Here is a 20,333-nt window from a genome sequence, read left to right on the forward strand (position 1 = left end):
GAACGGAAATTACTAGCAAATTTTTGGCTCAGGACCGCTTCGGCCTCAGTTTCATTTCGTCATCTCCATAAATCGTCCACAGTGCCATGTCGTCAGCCTACAATTCCTAAATCGTCACCTTCCTAACTTGCCTACTTTCTGATATCGTCAATACCCCATTTTGTCTAAATTCCTATTTTGACCATAGTGCCAACTCGTCCAATATCTGATATCGTCAATATACCATTTTTGTCTACGTTCCTATTTCGACCAAAGTGCCAACTCGTCCGCGTTCTTTTATTTGAATTGAGAATGTAGAATTAATAGAGTCTGGCTAGCCAAAAATTATTGACAGATATTTCGTTGTTGTATCACCAATTGTCTATGATTTAAAAAAAAAGCTAAAAGCCAGTTGTCAATTTATGTCATTCATTCAAATTGTTTGCGGTTTATAAGGGGTTTATTTTCAATAATATTAATAATTGCTATACTGAGTGAGGTTTGCAAACTATTATTTATGCTCGTAAATAATTACGACAATGTGCGATGTCGACGTGTAGCGTTGTATAACGAAAAACTGCAATGTTTACAAGTCCTAACCAAATGTAAACAAATTAGGAGGTTGGTGCTCTATAATATTTTGATACTTTAAGTACTAGTTCTAACATTTGCCTATTACTTTGATTAAGTACGTGAATTTATTAATGCCTGAATCTCATAAACAGGGCAAGTGTATAAAGAAACTGATAAACTAAAAGTTCTGAAAAATATCTATATAATCGGAACGTAAACATATGTGTTTGTAGTTGACTGTACTTTAAATAGTGGTAGAAATTATGTGAGCTGACTTTAAGTGCACGTAAACGTTTATTTAACTTATTTCCTTAGGTACCTTACTAGTGCACAGAAAATCAGAAATATTGTCTAGGATCAAAACTATAATTCCTACTTCACAAAGTGTGACCAGCTCAAGATTTTTTGAATTTCCCGCCCAACATTTGTGTAAAATTTCAGTAGCCATGCTCTACTGATTGTCACTTAAACTGTCAGAAGCAGCACACATTTTATTCAAATAAAATATTTTTTCTAGCTCAATAGGTATCTAAGAAAGACAGATAAATAGGTAGTTACAATTAGTATTTGCTGTTGTCACACTTGTCCTTAACCATAAAGATAACTTTGATGATAATGATGATGTACTATTAGGGCTGCTATGTAGTTGACGAGTTGGCACTGTGGTCTAAATAGGAATGTTGACGAGTAAGCACTATGGACGAATTAGGAGTGTTGACGAATCGGCACTGTAGTCTAATTAGGAATATAACCAAGTTACTACAGTGGCCCACGTAAGAAAGCGGGCGAGATAAGAAAGTGACGATATAGGAATGCTGGCGAATCGGAACAGTAGACCAAATGCGAATGAGAACTACTTAAGAAGTTGCCGAAATGAAACTGAGGCCGAAGCGGTCCTGAGCCAAATTTTTGACATCCAATGTCAGATCAGGAGGATAAAGAGCTGTAAGAATGTATTTTCAATCAAGTCAAAAAATCGATTGTTACTTACCTTAGATACATTTTGTATTTATTTTATACTAGTTTATTAAGTTAAATAAACATGTTTCTAACTTTTACGTTCGTTTCTTTTTATTTTATCTCCAATCCGTATCAACAGCAAATAAAGTACAGTCACCTGCAATAATATGTTGCACAACGAAGGCCGCAAAAATATCTGATACGATCTCATTATGTAGACTTGTAGAGCACACTAGACACACTATGAAGCCATTTTTACCAAATGGACTGAATGCCAATACCACTTTGAAAAATCTTTAAATAATAAAACAGTTAACATTAAATAATTTATTTACAAAACAAAAACAAAAGACATATCCAAATACAGCCATATAAACTCACACCATATAAAATATACGTCAAAAAAAATCCACTTTGAAAGCATAAATATGAAAAATACAATTCATGTTACAGTAAATTTTGAGAGTTAGGTACAGTCACCACACGGGAAAGTTAAGCCATTTAGGGTTCTAGCTAAATTGGACATCCATAGCGCAAGTATCAAACAACCAATAATTTAGCTACGGACCCTAAATGGCGCAACAATTGCGGAGCGTGATGGTACATTGCCAACGACCAATTTTTAAAAGTTTTCATATAAATATTGATAGGAGTCAGGACTACATCTCCGAAAATTTTAATCGGGCATCATATACAGTATGTATCAGAACGAAAGGCAAAGAAAGAGACCCATTAATGTTTAGATCATACAGAGCAAATTTTACTATGGGACCTACCCCGAAAACGCGGAAAAAAAATTGACTCTCCCATCGGAGATTTCAACATCAGACCAGCAAAATGTATGAAACAACCAATTTTTTTCCGCGGTTTCGGGGTTGGTCCCATAGTAAAAGTTGCTCAGGGCTATAACCGCGAAAATCGAAGTTCGCAAATTGCGGTGATTTTTCTCTGTCACTCTAATTACGCCTTCATTAGAGTAAAAGAGAAAGATCCCCGCAATTTGCGGAATTTCATTTTTCGCGGTAGCCGCTCTGTATTTGCCTTTCGTTCTGATACATACCCTCGTATTCAAACAATGAGATACGTCAAATACTAGATATTGAAACGATATGGATTAGATATGTCAGTGTCAAAAGTGACGTATTTGTTTGTAGAAACGTCAATTTTGACACTTGTTTGACACTGACATATCCAATCCGTATCTTTTCTAGATCTTAACTGACGTATCTTTAAGTTGGAATCGGGCCGATATTGTATGTTTAAGTCACCCAACACATGTCCTTCTTCTGGGTTCCTCGAGATATTTCACGTAGAGATCTGTGTATAGCTCTTTAACGTCTGGAACTGGGGCCGCCTCGGCAGCTTTCTTTGCTTCTGCACATAGTTTCTTGGCTTTTTTGTTAATTTCCTGGAGAGAAAAGGAGAAATAAAGTTATTAGGGATTGGAGGCACTATGCACATATCAGCTCTCATGAATTTCAATAATAAATGATTGCAGTGAATTTTATCTAGGCGCTTAGTTTACATTAAGAGCCCATATCAACATGCACACTAGCGCCACGGCTAAATAATCGTGATTATTTAAATTTAACGAATTTTGTATTTAAGCACCTTTTGAATACTTTAAACTAGTTTTTATGTTGCTGGATTCTTCGATCTATGAACTCAAAAGAAAAACGGCCGTTTTAACTTTGGACGCATAGATTGACGAATACAGCAACATAAAAACTTGTTTGATGTGTTCAAAAGGTACCTAAATACAAAATACAGTACGTAGCGGCCCCCTTTTTAGGGTTCCGTAGCCAAATGGCAAAAAACGGAACCCTTATGGATTCGTCATGTCTGTCCGTCTGTCCGTGTATGTCACAGCCACTTTTTTCCGAAAGTGTAAGAACTATACTGTTGAAACTTAGTAAATAGATGTAATTCTGTGAACCGCATTAAGATTTTTACATAAAAATAGAAAAAAAACGATAAATTTTGGGGGTCCCCCATACTTAGAACTGAAACTCAAAATTTTTTTTTTCATCAATCCCATTACGTGTGGGATAGGTCTTCAAATTTTTTTCTAAACTGAATAGTTTGCGCGAGAGACACTTCCAAAGTGGTAAAATGTGTCCCCCCCCCCCCTGTAACTTCTAAAATAAGAGAATGATAAAACTAAAAAAAATATATGATGTAGGTACATTCAAAAATCGTAAACCGCAATTTTATTATGTTACTTGCTGTTACGGAACCCTTCATGGGCGAGTCCGACTCGCACTTGGCCGCTTTTTCCAATATCTTTCGGTAAATTTAAATAATCACGATTATTTAGCAGTGACGCTAGTGTGCACGTTGATGGGCTCTTAACGCATTCACTGCCAAGGGGCGTGGCATAGAAACAAACTTGTATGACGGTGAACGCACATGTGCGTCGGGGGCAGTGAATGTGCTAAAGTCAAACGCATTCACGGGAACAGTCAACCCTGTCTTTCTCAAGGATATTAAAACATGTATACATCATGTATACCTCAATCTCTTCATCAGTCGCGAGTTGTGTGTCCGTGAGCGTGTCCTTGAGATGGTTTAAGGGGTCCCTAGACTGCCGGACCTGTTGCACCTCCTCGCGCGACCTGTAACTCATGCCCGGATCCGACATGGAGTGTCCGTAGTAGCGGTAGCATTCGAATTGGAGGAGTATTGGCCCGTTACCAGCGCGGCTATAGTCGCTCGCTACCTTGGCTATCTCCTGGAAAGAAATAATAAATCGGTGTTACAGCTACACTGGCGTTCAAAAGTGCATGGACATGTTTCAACCGTAATATTAAAGCATTACGATCGACATCTGTCCATGCACTTTTGAACCCCACAGTACTTTAACACATTCATTGCCACCCAGCCTAACAAATCCGCGCCAGGCCACAACAATTTCGTCATATAAAGCAGTAGTACCACGATCCCGACTATCGGGTCGTCCGGCCTGGGAACGAAATCATAAAATACCCGATAGTCGGGTTTTCGGCACTGAATGTGTTAAATATACAGTATGTATTAACGTAAAGCAATTACTCAAACCCGTTAATGTTTAGGTCATACTGAGCAACTTTTACTATGGGACTAGCCCCGAAATCGCGAAAAAAAATATAGGAAATTTCAACATCATATCAGCAAAATGTATGAATGCTGGATGAAGAACTCTTGGTCGCGGTTCCCATGCCGTATAGATTATTCTCACATAGCCACAGAATAAATAATAGTACTAGGTACAGAAGACTCACTCTCTAACAAAACGCGTCTGTCACGATCAGCACAAATATGGCCTCTAGGTGGCGACAGCGCCACGCGTGGCTTATGGCAAACCCCAAAATTGGGGTCGTACGGATGTACTTTTAGCTAACTGCAAAGCGACGAAATCACGGAGTGAGCCACGCCTGACACAGCTTTAAGAGAGATCTAAGGGGATAGAATGAACTGGTCAGTGGTCATAATACCCTGGTAGTGATCACGTCCATGCCATCGGCCTTGATCCCGGGGATGACCCTGCCAGCCTTGTAGTACTCCAGACAGGATGAAGACCTCTTGGCCGCGGTGCCCATGCCGTACAAGTTGTTCTCGCATACGAAGACAACTGGTAGCTTGAGTAGCGCCGCCAGATTAAACGACTCGTATACCTGGATAACACGAATGATTTTGAACAAGTTTAGAAAGAAATGATTCGCCGACATCTTGGCAGTAATGTGAATAAATAAATATCTGGGGACATCTTACACAGATCAACCTAGCTCCAAACTAAGCAAAGCTTGTACTATGGCTGCTAGGCGACGATATATTTTTTTTTTTTTTTTTTTATTTATTTCCACACATACAAATATCATTACAGGCAGAACCCAATGCGATATTGTTGCAAAAAAAAAAACTCAAACATAAACAGACAAACAAAAACAAGTACATACCTATATCTAACAGACTTTTTTTTTTTACATAACATACTAATCTATTCACTATTATAACAAAGAGTTAATAATGCGTCTTTTGTGAATTCACTCATCGTACATGAGAATAGGTCTATATGCGTGGCTATGAGGTTCAGGGTACGCACGGCGCGCGTCATTGGCGCCTCGCGCAGCAGGTTGGTGCGCGCGCGCGGCACCGCCAGCAGCCCGGGCTGCCGGCGCGCCACGCAAGCGCGCGGAACACAAATACCCACCGACCCCAATATATCCGCATTGTATATCTTTCCTCTAAGCAGCTTAAAGATATATGTAACGAGTGCTAGCTCCCTTCTGACTTTCAGCTGATTGTATCCGACCATGCCTAAAATAAACAATGTCGGATACATCAGCGGATAAAACGGGTAGACGCCGTATTGCCTCATATACATATACCTAATAAACTTATTCTGTATCCGCTCTAACATAAAAATATACTTTGCTTCGTGTGGAGCCCATATTTCAGCATTGTATTCCAGCTGGCTTCTAACTAATGCATTATACAAAGATGTTATAGCCTTCATATTTGTGAATCCATTAGCCATCCTTAGTACAAAACCTAGATTCCTGAATGCTTTTTTACAAATATTCGAAATGTGATTTCGAAACGTTAACTCAGTGTTAAAACTAACTCCTAGATCCCTTACTTCAAACTTCAAACTTCAAAATTATTTATTCAAGTAGGCTTAAAAATAAGCACTTTTGACAAGTCATGTACAAATAAATAAAATATAAGTTATAACAAACATTCATCAAATAAATTTAAACAACAAGTAAATGAATACAATTGGTAACAATTAATAAATTATTAGAAAAACAATGTCAAACTTACATACAAACAAGGAATAAAATGTCAGCACGAGAAATAAAACAAACACAAATATCACAAAGTTAATTCAGTCCCAGGCAGTTTTGTCATTAATATAATCTTTGGTACTATAATAAGCTTTACAAATTAATTTACTTTTAATGTATTTCTTAAATCTATTCATTGGAAGCTTAGTTATACTAATTGGTAGTTTATTGTAAAACCGTACACAATTACCTTTAAAAGAATTATTGATTTTTTGCAGCCGTGTGGCTGGCACTGCTAACTTGTCCTTGTTTCTTGTGTTAAAACTATGTATGTCACAATTTCTCTTGAAGTTATTGATATGTTTATGAACGTACACAATATTTGCATAAATGTATTGGCAGTATACAGTAAGTATATTAATATCTTTAAACTTATTTCTAAGAGAATCTCTAACATTCATTTTATAAATTGAACGAATGGCGCGCTTTTGCAGTACAAAAATAGAATTGATATCAGCAGCATTACCCCAAAGCATGATGCCGTATGACATGATACTATGAAAATAACTAAAATACACCAATCTAGCTGTTTTTTCGTCTGTTAAATGACGTATTTTGCATACTGCATATGCTGCAGAACTTAGTTTACCTGCGAGAATATTTATGTGAGGGCCCCACTGCAGCTTGGAATCTAATGTCAAACCCAGGAATACTGTACTATTGGTCACGTCCAGTTCCTCACCCTTGATAGTGACAGTCGTTTGTATATTTCTGACATTAGTAGTGACGAACTTTATATATTTGGTTTTCTTCTCGTTCAATAATAAGTTATTGACATTGAACCATTGCACTACTTTTGATATAGCACTGTTTACATGATCGCTGTTATTTTCGTGACGTTTGACTTTAAAAATGAGGGAGGTATCGTCAGCAAACAGTACTATACCATGATGATCTTTCACTAAGTACGGCAAATCATTAATATAAATGAGGAATAGAAAGGGCCCCAATATTGATCCCTGGGGTACGCCCATTGAAATCAGTGATCCAGGGGACCGTTCTCCATTCACGTCCACTTTTTGGATTCTACCATCTAAATATGACTTTACCAAATCCAGCGCTTTCCCTCTGACACCATAGAAGTGAAGTTTCCTCACGAGCGTTTCGTGGCAAACGCAGTCGAACGCCTTAGATAAGTCACAAAAAATACCAATGGCATCATGTGACTCCTCCCAGGCATCGAAAATGTTTTTAATTAGTTCTATCCCAGCGTCAGTGGTCGATCGACCCCGAGTAAACCCAAACTGCTTGTTGTGCATCAAATTGTTCGTGTTAAAGTGACTAAGTAACTGAGATAAGATTATCTTCTCAAAAATTTTGCTAAGTGTGGGCAGAACTGAAATAGGCCTATAATTAGTGGGATCGGTGGTACTACCTGCCTTAAATAGAGGAGTAATTTTGCTTTGCTTCATTAGGTCTGGAAACTCGCCATAGTCGACGCAGTTGTTAAATATGACTACTAAGTCAGGTACTAGTAGTTCAATAAGGGGCTTAATGGCGAGAACAGAAACTCCCCAGAGATCTTTCGTTTTTTTTACATTAACAGATCGAAATGCTTTTAGCACATCTAGGTTAGTAACGTGTTGAAATTTAAATTCTGTGAAACATTTAAGCAAATTATTTTCTAAAAATCCTAGGGCAGACGAACTTGATGAATTAAGATGCTTGGTCGTGGTAACTGGTGCATTAGTAAAGAAAGTTTCAAATTCAGTAGCGACATCTATATTAGAATCTATTAATTTCCCATTTACATTAAGCCGGTATGTGGTATTTATCATTTTTTTGCGACCAGTCTCCTCGTTTATTATTTTCCATGTAGTTTTAATGACGTCGGAACTATTTTTAATCTTATTGCTTAGAAAATTACATTTAGCTAAACGACAATTCAATTTGAAACTTTTAGAAAACTGCTTTACATACTCTTTGAATTCATCGCTCGTTCTATAGCGCCGTTCCTCGTAAAGTTCATATAATTTTTTCCTCTGATTATGTAAGTCTATAGTAGCCCACTCACTAAAAAGATTTGCACCGCCAGCCACAACCGATTTAGAAGTGAATATTGAATTATACTCTCTTAAAAAAGTTTTGAAAAATTTATCGTACATATCATTAGGGCCTAATTCCGCTGACAAAATGGGTAATTGAAGAGCAAGGCTATTCCTCATTCTCTCCAAACGCTCTGCAGTTACTGGTACAAACGTAACTCTCTTCTTTATAGGACTTAAACTGCGCAATAGCTCAAATGTAATCAATTGACCGAGGTGATCTGATTCCAGTGAACTGATTACACTTTTACTAATAGGAACAATATCAGTAAAAATGTTATCAATACAAGTTGCGCTGGTAGCAGTCACCCTTGTAGGCTCCATAAAAATATGATCTAATCTAAAAGATTTGAAGAGGCTTATCAAACTGATGCTCAAGGAAGAAGTTTCTAAAACGTTTATGTTAAAGTCTCCACATATAATAAGTTGCTTTTTAATGTGTGATAATTTTGATAAAACGGTTTCCATTTTATTTTGGAAGATTTCAAAATTGCTCAAAGGCGGCCTATATACACAAATTACAATGAAATGCTCCAATTCTACAGCGGCTATTTCAACAATTCTTTCGACAGACAATGACACAATATCTTTACGTTCTTTATATTTTAACTGATTGTTTATAATAATCATAGACCCGCCATGTATGGATTTAACTCTACTGAATATACTACCAAGTTGATGGTTGTTGAAATTAAACATTATTTCATTAGAACTTAGCCAGTGTTCGGTAATACACAATATATCTATCTTATTACACTTTAAAAATAACTCAATTTGTAAATCTTTACCTCTAATGCTTTGTATATTTTGATGGACCAAGTTGATGCGAATTACATGATCGGGTCCCCTTTTTTTGTTATTAATCCTTAAAATATTAGTATCACTTAACTTATTATTATTATGTATGATGCCAGCACTGGAGTCCACTGTTGTCACATGATTTAATTTAAATTAATTGGAACTATCACAAGGTTTGTGCTTCTCTGCTGGAAATGAATAGACTTGCCAGCCGAGTTTTTGGTTGATACATCAAAATAATATAATAGCGACATAGCTATTTGTCTCCTACAAAAATGATTGAGGTAGAATTTACCTCTTTTCAGGGTGCAAAAATTGCTAACATATTTGCTAGTGTCAATAATATGAATGTTTTTATTATACGCACATAGATTATACATTTGTAAATTTAACTTATACCTTGTTCTATTCTCGGCCTGTGACAACTGCTGGCAGTAAGGAAGTGAAAACCAGATAATTTTTTTAACTGTAAGGCCATTAATTATGTCATGGTATCTAATTAAGTCAAGTTTATTCAATGTCCCTATATTACCTATGAATATGATTAATGTTGTATTACTGTGAATGTTATTGTCTTTCGTCATATAATTTAAAATATTCTCGAAGTTATTTCCAGGCAAGCAATTACTAGTAACACTTTGTTCCCCAGAATATCTGTGTAGAAGTGTGCCAATGTTTTTACCGATCTCATCACAATACATGATTATATTAGGTTCGAGGCCCTCCGAAGGCAGCACGTGCTCAGCTGTAGGCGGCGCGGGCTCAGCCGAAGGCGGTGTGCGCTCAGCCAAAGGCGGCGAGCGCTCAGCCGAAGGCGGCGCGCGCGCAGCCGAAGGCGGCTTGCGCTCAGCCGAAGGCGGCGCGCGCTCAGCCGAAGGCAGCATGCGCTCAGCCGAAGGCGGCGCGCGCTCAGCCGAAGGCGGCGCGCGCTCAGCCGAAGGCAGCATGCGCTCAGCCGAAGGCGGCGAGCGCTCATCCGAAGGCGGCGCGGGCTCAGCCAAAGGCGGCGTGCGCTCAGCCGAAAGTGGTGCGGGCTCAGCCAAACGCGCCGTGCGCTCAGCCGAAGGCGGCGTGGGCTCAGCCAAAGGCGGCGTACGCTCATCCGAAGGCGGCGTGGGCTCAGCCAAAGGCGGCGTACGCTCATCCGAAGGTGGTGCGGGCTCAGACGAAGGCGGCGTGCGCTCAGCCGAAGGCGGCGTGCGCTCAGCCGAAGGCGGCGCGCGCTCAGCCGAAGGCAGCATGCGCTCAGCCGAAGGCGGCGCGCGCTCAGCCGAAGGCAGCATGCGCTCAGCCGAAGGCGGCGAGCGCTCATCCGAAGGCGGCGCGGGCTCAGCCAAAGGCGGCGTGCGCTCAGCCGAAAGTGGTGTTACTTCTGTGACTCTAACCATTACATCTCCATCTACCTTATAACTATTTTGAATGGGAGTACGCGCCCGAGAGAAAGAGATAGTCATACATTTTTTGGTATTAAATTGTAAAAGATTTTTCTTGCTCCACTGTACGACTCTGTCGATATCCGCCTGCAAAGTTTTACAGTCATCCTCACTATTTACTGCCAGGGACAACTTAAGGTCATCTGCGAATAATAAACACTTTGCATCTTTTACTGTTTTAGGCAAGTCGTTTATCATTAATAAAAATTCGAGAGGCCCTAAATTACTGCCCTGGCTTACGCCTGATCTAGTAAAATAAGGTTTCGATCTGTGCCCTTCATATTCTACATATTGCTGTCTGTCCCTCATATAGTCTGCAAAAAAACCAAGTAAGTGGGGGGTAAAACCGAAGCCTGCCAACCTTGACAACAAGACGTCGTTATCGACGAGATCGAAAGCTTTTTTGAAGTCAAAGTAAGCAGTATCGGCTTGACCCCCGCTATCTACTATAGGTATAATCTGCGCTACGTGACTCAGAAGATTGCTGGCCGTACTTCGTGTCGGGCGAAACCCGTGTTGCGCGTCCGCGAGCTGCGCGCTCACCTCTGCTCGTATACTCGCTTGTGAATAGCCGATTCAAATACCTTTGCCGGTGTTGACAGAACCGCCACCGGTCTATAATCCTCTGCCTTATCTCCAGATCCACCTTTCGGTACCGGTATTACTCGAGTAATTTTCCAAATTTCTGGGAATACTTCTAACTTAAGACAGAGGTTAAAGATGTGCAATAGCGGCTCTGCCAGCACCATTCTACAGTCCCTAAATACGTACGATGGAATACCATCCGGACCTGCCGATTTTTTTGGCTTAAGTTTTTGAAGGGCTCGCCGCACGTCCTGTATATCTAGTCTGTCAACCTGAACCCGCGCCGCGCTGTTCTCGGGGCCCGCTGCCACTATTGCGGCACTTACCTCCAACTTTGGCTCCTCCACGCTGTACACGGAGTGAAAAAACCTAGCAAATTCCCTACTTACTTGTTCACTTGACAGAGGTTCTCCATTCATTAATATTGTTTTCTTACCTCTGCTGCTTCTTTTTGATTTCATATAATTCCAAAATGATTTAGGATCTTTTGCCATATGACTCTGTACCCGGTCTCGATAGTGTTCATGCGCTTGCTTAATCTGATTTTTCAATCGAGCCCTGCACTGAGTAAACGCTTCGTAATCTAAGGTTGATTTACTAGATTTATACTTTTTATGAAGGGTAGCTTTAACTTTGATATTCCGAATTATCTCCCCCGTGTACCACTCAGGATAAATGCACATGGTTCCTCCCCCCTTTTGCCTTTTTTTTGGAACACACTCATCTATTATTGAATAAAAAGTATCGTAAAAATAAATTAAACTCTTATCTAAATCTAAATTATACAAAGGTGTCCAGTCAACTGCAGCGATTTTTGAATATAAAAGTTGAAAGTCAGCTTTGTTAAAGTTCCATTGAGTTTCTATATCGGGGGCAGGTTCATTGTTGCCTTGCGGGGTATGCCGAGCACCGCACCGCCCGCGCCGGCGCACGCTCACCGCCAGCGGCGGGTGGTGCGCGTCCACCGGCACGAGCGGCGCCGTCGCCGCACGTACCCGCACCTCCGACCCCTCCACTAATTTGTTAAAAACTAAGTCCAAACAACGACCGTTACAATTATTTATTTCATTACTCTGAGTGAACCCACAAAATGTCACAAAGAAATCGTAATATGCACCTATACCTTTTGAGCATGAATGTAAGTTAAAGTCCCCTACCACTATCACATCGCTATACTTACTACAATATTGTTCAATTATTCTAAACAATAACATGTATTCATTGTCATTACTGTTTGGTGGTATATATACGACGCACAAAAAAAACAGAAACTTCTTACGTAAGTAAACAGTAGCACCTGCTAGTTCGAACACATGTTTGTCGATATCCACGTTATCGGGAACCGGTACTCGCCGCAGCTCGAGTCGTTGTGTGGCCACGAGACACGAGCCGCCCTGCTTGCGCCCGTCCGCTCGATCGCACCTTACAATGCTGTAACCAGGCGGTATTATTTCCGCATCATAAATGGATTGGTTTAAACCTGTTTCAGTGATTGCAATTATGTCGGCGTCTAAAGACTCCACCCCCATAGAAAACTCGTGTAATTTTGTTCTTAGTCCTCTGACGTTTTGATAGTATATATCAATAGTGCAGTTATTCTTGGGTTCGATTTTTCTGGGGGCGACGAAACCAGACCCATTCGCAGAACTCGATATTTACTGGCCAGTTTTCCTGTTGAGATAAAACTTCATATTTGCTTTCCGGAACTCCTATAATAAAGGAGGCATAGTCCCTTTCCGTTCGTTGTTTTATTTTTTCCACTTTAACCGATACGTCAGCTCCACAAATACTTTTCACATAGTTTTCCAAGCTTTTTTCTTCTGTGTCCTTCTGCAATCGCCAAACATGTAGATACTTCTTTTTTTCCATACCTCTTATGTCATTCACGGTAGTACTTCCTCCTCTTTTCACTTCGCTGTTAGGGTATCTACTTCTTTTGTGCTTTACCGTTATCCAGTCTCCATCCTCTTCTTTTCCCTGTGCCGCCTTCTGAGGTTCATTTCTCGGGTTTACTTGAGACGCGTTCGAGATCTGATTTTCCTTACTGGTACCTAAACTAGCGGGTTTCGTGGCCCCACACTGTGTTTGAGTATTAATATTCAGATTATTATTTTTCTTGGCTGCTTCCACAAATGACAGTGTTGACGTTGATGGCGATAATTGCAGTTGACTTTCTTTTAATTGTGATGCTTCATTTTCACCGACCTTTTCCGACATGGGTACCATGGGTACCGATGGCGATGTCACGGGGCTTTTTATCTTACTTAGAAGCCTATTCTCTCTTTTTTGTGTAGAACGTTTTTGTAACAGCTCATTATTTTCGAGAAGAATATTCATTTGTTTTTCTAATATATCAACTTTATTTGCTTTTTCTTGAACTACCTCCATTATTTTTCTTAATTCCTTCAATTCATTTTCTGTTGAAATAAATCTGTTTTGAAGCTCGGAATACTGCTTACTGATCCCATCCATTCGCGATAGTATTTCTACACAGAAATCCTTCCCTTTACTTTCATAGTCACCCATGGACTCATTCTGGTTGGTAACACAACGTTTGCTGCCGCGCTCCGTGTTTACGTACCGACCGTCCGAAGAGGGTGTAAATGTTTTGTTCATCATAAAGTTGACTCGGACCGGTGTCTCAGCATTTCCTCGTTTGGGAATAGTGCACACACATTCTGGACAAAGCCAGTTCTCCTTGTACTCCTGCGTAAGCTCCTGAAATCGTTCTGTGGTCATCGCCAGACATTTCAGGTCGTATATTTTTTTGCAAGTCTCTTGAGCACACTCCATGTACGAAATGTCGTAGATAACGTCTTTGCAGGCATCGCATTTGGTGCCCATTTAATAAACACAAATAATTGTAAACACACTTCACTATGACAAGTAAGTATGGCACGTCCGTTCGCTACCGCGCGCGCGCGTTATACATACCTTACATAGAATGGCATTTCTACTATGACTTAAATAATGTGTCACATGACATCTTTAGCTGCTATTCTAGTGTCATTTCATTAGATGGAAGCCACTTAAGCAATGCTCCGCGATTATTGCGCCAGTCAGGGTCCTAGCTAATTGGTTGTTCAATACTTACGCTATAGAATTTCCAATTTAGCAAGAACCCTGAATGGCATAACAATCCCGTGTTGTGACTGTACCAAAGTTTGCTCTTTATTTTATGATGCTGAAAAGTATTCAGGTTCACCTGTCCTTGATTGGAGGCCCCGTCGCCGTACAGGGCGAAGGCTACGCCCCCGTCATCGGAGTACATATGGCCAAAACCCAGTCCGATGCCGAGTGGTACCTAGAGACAAGACAAACGCACCCATAATTCTTCCAAAAAAAGTTTCAGTCTGGCATAAGATAATGCGATCTTGGTTTTGATAAAAAATGGATTGCTAAGGATTAGTATACATCGCCTACAATTCCTTGGTCGCCATAAAAATGCCTCCCTTGCCTCCTCTAAGTTCTGAAATCAGTGACATCACGGTATAATAATGTTAATGTTACCTGACCGCCCACTATTCCCTGGCCGCCATAAAAATACGGCGGCACGTAGATATGCATGGAACCTCCCTTGCCGGCAGATATCCCGTCGGCTTTGCCCGCAAGTTCTGATATCACGGTATACGGTCCGTTCTTCTTCTGCCTGTTTTGGAACATCATGGCGAAAGCTGTAATGCAACGTTGATATTCTAAACTGTGCAAAAAACATACTAAAACTAACTATTTACCATTTTTTACAATATTTCACTGCTATAGTATAGTACTCGTACATAATTCGGCAATCCTAAAAATTATATAGGTACTGTCTCAACCCCAGGAATGCCATAAGATTATCCCACTAGGTATTCTTAAAAGACGCGACTGTACAGTCAGCCAAGAAAGTGGTCTACCACTTTTCGACTCTATCATCTGATTAATAGAGTCGAGAAGTGGTAGACCACTTTCTTGGTTGACCGTACCTACCGCACCGCGTACTAACAGCGACACTCCTAGCTGTACATCGGTGGACCTTATTACAAAAGGCATAAGGTCCACCGATGTACAGTTAACAGTGTGGGCGTTGGTACGCATACTCGCATACAAAACACCTGGTTCTATTATTACCGAGCCCGGTAAACCGCGACTCTATGGACATACATTTGCAGCTCTTAATCAAGTCACCCAATAACTTATACCAATATCAAGTCAAGAAACATTTGCAGCTCTTTCAGATTCCTAAAACTGGCGATTCCTACTGCATTTGGCTCTTCTTCTCAAGTTTGACCCCTGACCTAGCGCTATTGACATGGGAATTCATAGAAAACTTTGTCTAGAGTTACTTACACCATTAAAAGTCTGCAGCGGATTTGATAGCCCACGCATTGCAAGTGTCATATGATACGTCACAATTTCATAGAAGATTGACGTTTAAAATAACACGTGCATTGCGTGGGCTATCAAATCCGCTGCAGACTTTTCATGGACTGACTCTATCGACTTTTTCAGTCGTGGAAAAAGTTTACGAGTACGAGCTCTTACCATGACATCTGTAAGAAGTAATAAGATTATCAACCGGCTTCATGTTCGCGACTATGCCTGTGCCCACTGCCTCCGTGCCCACATACAGATGGCAGAACCCATACACCTTCTTCTCTTTATACAGACTTGCTATCTCAGTCTCCATGCGCCGTATGAGGACCATGTTCTCGTATAATTCTAGAGCTTCTGCCTTTGTGATTTTTACTTCGGTTGGAATTTTGCTTGCGTCGAAACAATGGACTTCTGGGGGCTGGAATAGTTATGAAGTCGAGTAGAATAACTCTCGAATAATAGCGATTAATGCCTAACAAAAACCGTCAGAAACGCGCCTTAAGGTTCCTATACAAAAGGTTAATTTATGTTGGATCATATAGAAAAATAAGCAAAGAAACAGTGGTAACTCCATATATACATCAGTTTTTTTACCAAAATGCGAGTTATTTCGTAGTCGACATTTATCGTCAAGTAACGGAATTTATTAGTAGGTGTATTACTAGTTCACAAATATAAATATCGCGGCGAACGAAAATTTTAGCTAATATTATAAGCGGATTAACCGGAAGTCTATTTTCAACACTTCTTCTTCTTCCTCGGTCCCTCATTGCTGAGGATCGCGACCATGTATGCTACGTCTCCACAGTGTGCGATCATAAGCCATATGGGTCACGCACTGCATGTTGCCGCCAACCACTCTCTTCACAACATCAGACCATCTCGTGGGTGCTTTTCCTCGCGCTCGCTTGCCCTCTATTTGGCCCAAGATAATTTGCCTTTCTAGGTCGTGCTTTTTAGACCGCATGATATGACCAAAGAAGCTGAGTGCGCGTTCTTGACATTTTGTAGAGAGCCGTGTGGTGATCTTCAGCTCCTCTAGGATAGACTTGTTGGTTCTCATAGCCGTCCAGGGTATGCGTAGGAGCCTTCGCCAACACCACATCTCGAAAGCGTCAATTTTTGCCCTGTCGCGACTTTTCAAGCTCCATGTCTCGGCACCGTAAACGAAGATCGAGAATACCAGAGATCGGGTCAAGCGCACCTTGGTTGAACGACGAATACTTCTGTTCCTCCATATCTTGTCGAGGTTCGCCATTGCACTTTTTGCCATGCCAGATCTGCGGCGTATTTCGCCAGTGCAGCCACCATCACAGGTTATCAGCGACCCGAGATACACAAACTCACTCACTTTTTCATATTTACTGAGTGCATCGGTGATGGGAAGTAGATTGGCTCGGTCTACCACCATTACTTTCGTTTTGGAATGGTTAATCTTAAGACCAAGCCTACAACTCTCAACCTCAATTTTCTTCAGAAGAGTTGCCATCTCCTCTTCGCTCGATGCCACTATCGTCGTATCGTCTACGTATCTCAGATTGCTGACCCTCTGTCCACCCACTACGATACCGCCTTTCCAGCCGTCCAATGACTTCCTCATAATATGTTCGCCGTACAAATTAAAAAGTTTCGGCGACAGAATACAGCCTTGACGAACGCCTCGTTCTGTATGGAAATTATTTGACTTTTCATTTTCCAGTTTCACGAAGCTCGAACCATCGAGGTACAAATTCTGCACCAAAAAAGTAAGGTGTTCAGGCACGCCCATCTCGATCATCACATCTAACATCGTACTCCACTGGACGCAGTCAAACGCCTTAGCGTAATCAATGAAGCACAATACCAGCGGCTTGTTAAACTCACGACATTTCTCAATGAGAAGTCGGACGTTCAGGATTTGCTCGCGAGTTCCCTTACCAGCCACAAAACCGGATTGTTCGCTCGGTATCTGGTGATCAACGAAGGAAGAAAGCCTAGCGTTTATAATGCGAAGGAGTATCTTGCTTGCATGCGACATGAGAGACAAAGTTCGGTAATTTTCGCATTTCCTTGTAGAACCCTTCTTATGCAGAGGTACAACAGCGGACTGTGTCCAGTCAACACTTATACAGTTGTAAATTGTATTAGTAGTACCTACATTTTTCGTCAGTAGACACACTTTGTCTGACATCTGGTGTCAAGTAACGGTACCTACTGATAGTTCCCCTATTGGTCTGGAAGATGTCGACTATGGAATAACTCGCGTTTTGGTAAGAATTTAAAACTGATGTCTGGAGTTACTACTCTTTCTTTACTTATATTAATCTATGGTTGGATGTAGTTTTATGTGCAGTCGCGTTCCTCCAGTTCAGCGCCATCTATTGACGGGAGGTTGGGTTATTATGACCATAGGTCTAAACGCCGTACAAAATGGATGGAACTGAGACCAAGCGGCCTAGCCAAGGTGACGAGCGCTTGCGCTTCGCCATCGAATCGCTTTGTGTCTCTCTATCACTCTTCCATATTAGTGTGACAGTGATAGTTGCGTTTCGTCCGCCACGGAGCGTTAGCGATTGGCATGTTGGCTACGCGGCCTGCTGCGCTGCGACAGTGGCGCCGTCTGGCAATAGCTTGAATATTGGAGGAACGCGATTTCGTTTGGACACGTCAGTTTTATATTTATTAACGTTTATTGTATAATACCTATATCTACTTCTGGAGATACTAGAAATATGAAGTCAAAGAAATGAAACTTTAGGTAAGTACATACTGAAATTGGTACCGTGGCTTCAGCAGCATATTGTCGGATCGGTTTCTGTAACAAATCAATTTCAGTAAAACGAGAGATTCTGTTGAGTAAAAACTATCTCGATACCAAATTTTGACCTAATCGGTTCGGCGGTTTTTTAAGCGTGAAGAGGTAACATAGACTAACATAGGTAAGATAGACACACTTTCGCATTTCTAATATTAGTAGGGATGGATGATAAAGAGAGGTAAAGAATTAATCATTAACAACTAAGTAACAGTACCTAAGAGGTATGTAGGTATCATAAATAATCTGGTCGTACTCAATACCCAAGTTAGGTCACAGAATAAATAATAGGTACTAGTAAGGTACAGAAGACTCACTCTCTAACAAAACGCGTCTGTCACGATCAGCACAGATATGGCCGCTAGGTGGCCAATTGAAAATTGGGGTCGAACGGATGTACTTTTAGCTACCTGTAGCAAAGCGACGAAATCGCGGAGTGAGCCACGCCTGGTTAGGTATATCTATGCGATACCTACTACTTATAACAATGGTTCGAGTGACCAATTTACTAGCCAATCATACCTACTGTGTTTGTACCTACTCAAATGACAATGATTGGTCGTATCGAACTATCATTTAAGTAAGAAGATACATTTTTACCAACCTAAGCTGTCTCTCATAGACACTTAACAAACGCGTATTAAAATACGCACCAATATTACTTATAAAATTTTCTTTCTGTAAAAAATAAAAAATAAATAAATACCTACATTTTTCTACAAGTCCCAGGCCTCTATACACAACCCGCTGAGCGGAGACACGATGTTCGGATCGTCTATGGCTCTTGGTCCCTTGATGGCTTTACGGGGACAGGGCTGATGGCCCGGGCTGGTTAGATATACGGATATCAGCTCCATGAAGCGCTGGACACGTGGAGAGCGCGTCGGGAACGCTTTCTAGTCGTAACAAAGAATAAAATAAACACGATTGTTTCTAATCTTTCCAAGTTCACTAGTCAGTGGAGAATAGGCAAATAATCATACTGACTTTGTCATTGAACTATTATTATTATTAACGTATAGAATCGGCACAGAGAACCAGAATTTTGCGCCATGAGTTGATATTGTTTTGATAACAAACCATAGAAGCGGAGCTCGAGTCTCGCGACCTAAACGCCGCGTGGTATAGTCGGACCAAAAAAGTCTGCAGCGGATTTCATAGCCCACGCAGTGCAAGTGTCATTTATAAGTCATAATTTCATAGAAGTTTGACGTTTAAATTAACACTTTCACTGCGTGGGCTATCAAATCCGCTGCAGACTATTCTTGGTCGCACTTTACAGGATGATCTTGATCATGCGATAATTTCATTGTTTTTGGTATGGCTTCTCTATAGTAATAATAACTCAATGGACTTTGTATTGTAATTAATAATTACTAAGCCAGAAGCCTAGATATTTTCCTAGATCTGTTCGTTCTCACTATCGATTTATAGGGCTTGATGTCTCTTCTCTAGCCGCATGACCAACTAAACTAAATTGATCTGCTGATTTACTGTGTTTCCGATGGTAAGTGTATACAGAAAAATATAAACATAACATACTCACCAAAACATATTTTACTAAATTTTTGAACTTGTTATGAAACTGTTTGCTAACCCTACCTAACATTTTTATCTGAAATTTAGATTAAAATTGTTTTGCAATAAACTAAATATAAAATAAACTGTTTGAAGTGTTATGAAAGTGTCAATTTAATGTCATTTATTTTTGTCAACGAAAAAAAAATCAAAAACACACTGAGGTCCCTTGCGCTGCATTAGAACCTCATTGTTACAATGAGGTAGAATTGTAGTGTAATTATTAAACCGGAATTAACCGGTTTATATAAAACCGGTTCAGAGCCGGCAAAAGGATCAATTACACCTAATTGTGTGAGAAGTGTGAGAACAAAAGATTGCGTATAGAGTAGGCAAACGCTAAGTTTTCAATATGTGTACAGTCACCTGCAATATGTTACACAACGATGGCCGCAAAAATATCTGG

The 20,333-nt window shown here is 40.5% G+C and overlaps 1 protein-coding gene across 1 annotated transcript; it reads right to left on the reverse strand.

Annotated features, from left to right (window-relative positions):
* Nucleotides 1–1,824: 1,824 nt before the first annotated feature.
* On the reverse strand, nucleotides 1,825–20,054 carry LOC134670919 (uncharacterized). Its single transcript, XM_063528752.1, has 8 exons — nucleotides 19,896–20,054; nucleotides 18,305–18,349; nucleotides 15,724–15,973; nucleotides 14,710–14,873; nucleotides 14,405–14,503; nucleotides 4,986–5,165; nucleotides 4,025–4,243; nucleotides 1,825–2,920 (listed from the first exon to the last, which is right to left on the reverse strand). The coding sequence occupies exons 1-8, from the start codon at nucleotides 19,956–19,958 to the stop codon at nucleotides 2,777–2,779; spliced, it is 1,164 nt and encodes a 387-aa protein (XP_063384822.1). The 5' UTR covers nucleotides 19,959–20,054; the 3' UTR covers nucleotides 1,825–2,776.
* Between the last annotated feature and the right edge of the window lie 279 nt (nucleotides 20,055–20,333).

Source organism: Cydia fagiglandana, chromosome 14 (assembly GCF_963556715.1).
Source record: "Cydia fagiglandana chromosome 14, ilCydFagi1.1, whole genome shotgun sequence".
NCBI lineage: Eukaryota > Metazoa > Arthropoda > Insecta > Lepidoptera > Tortricidae > Cydia > Cydia fagiglandana.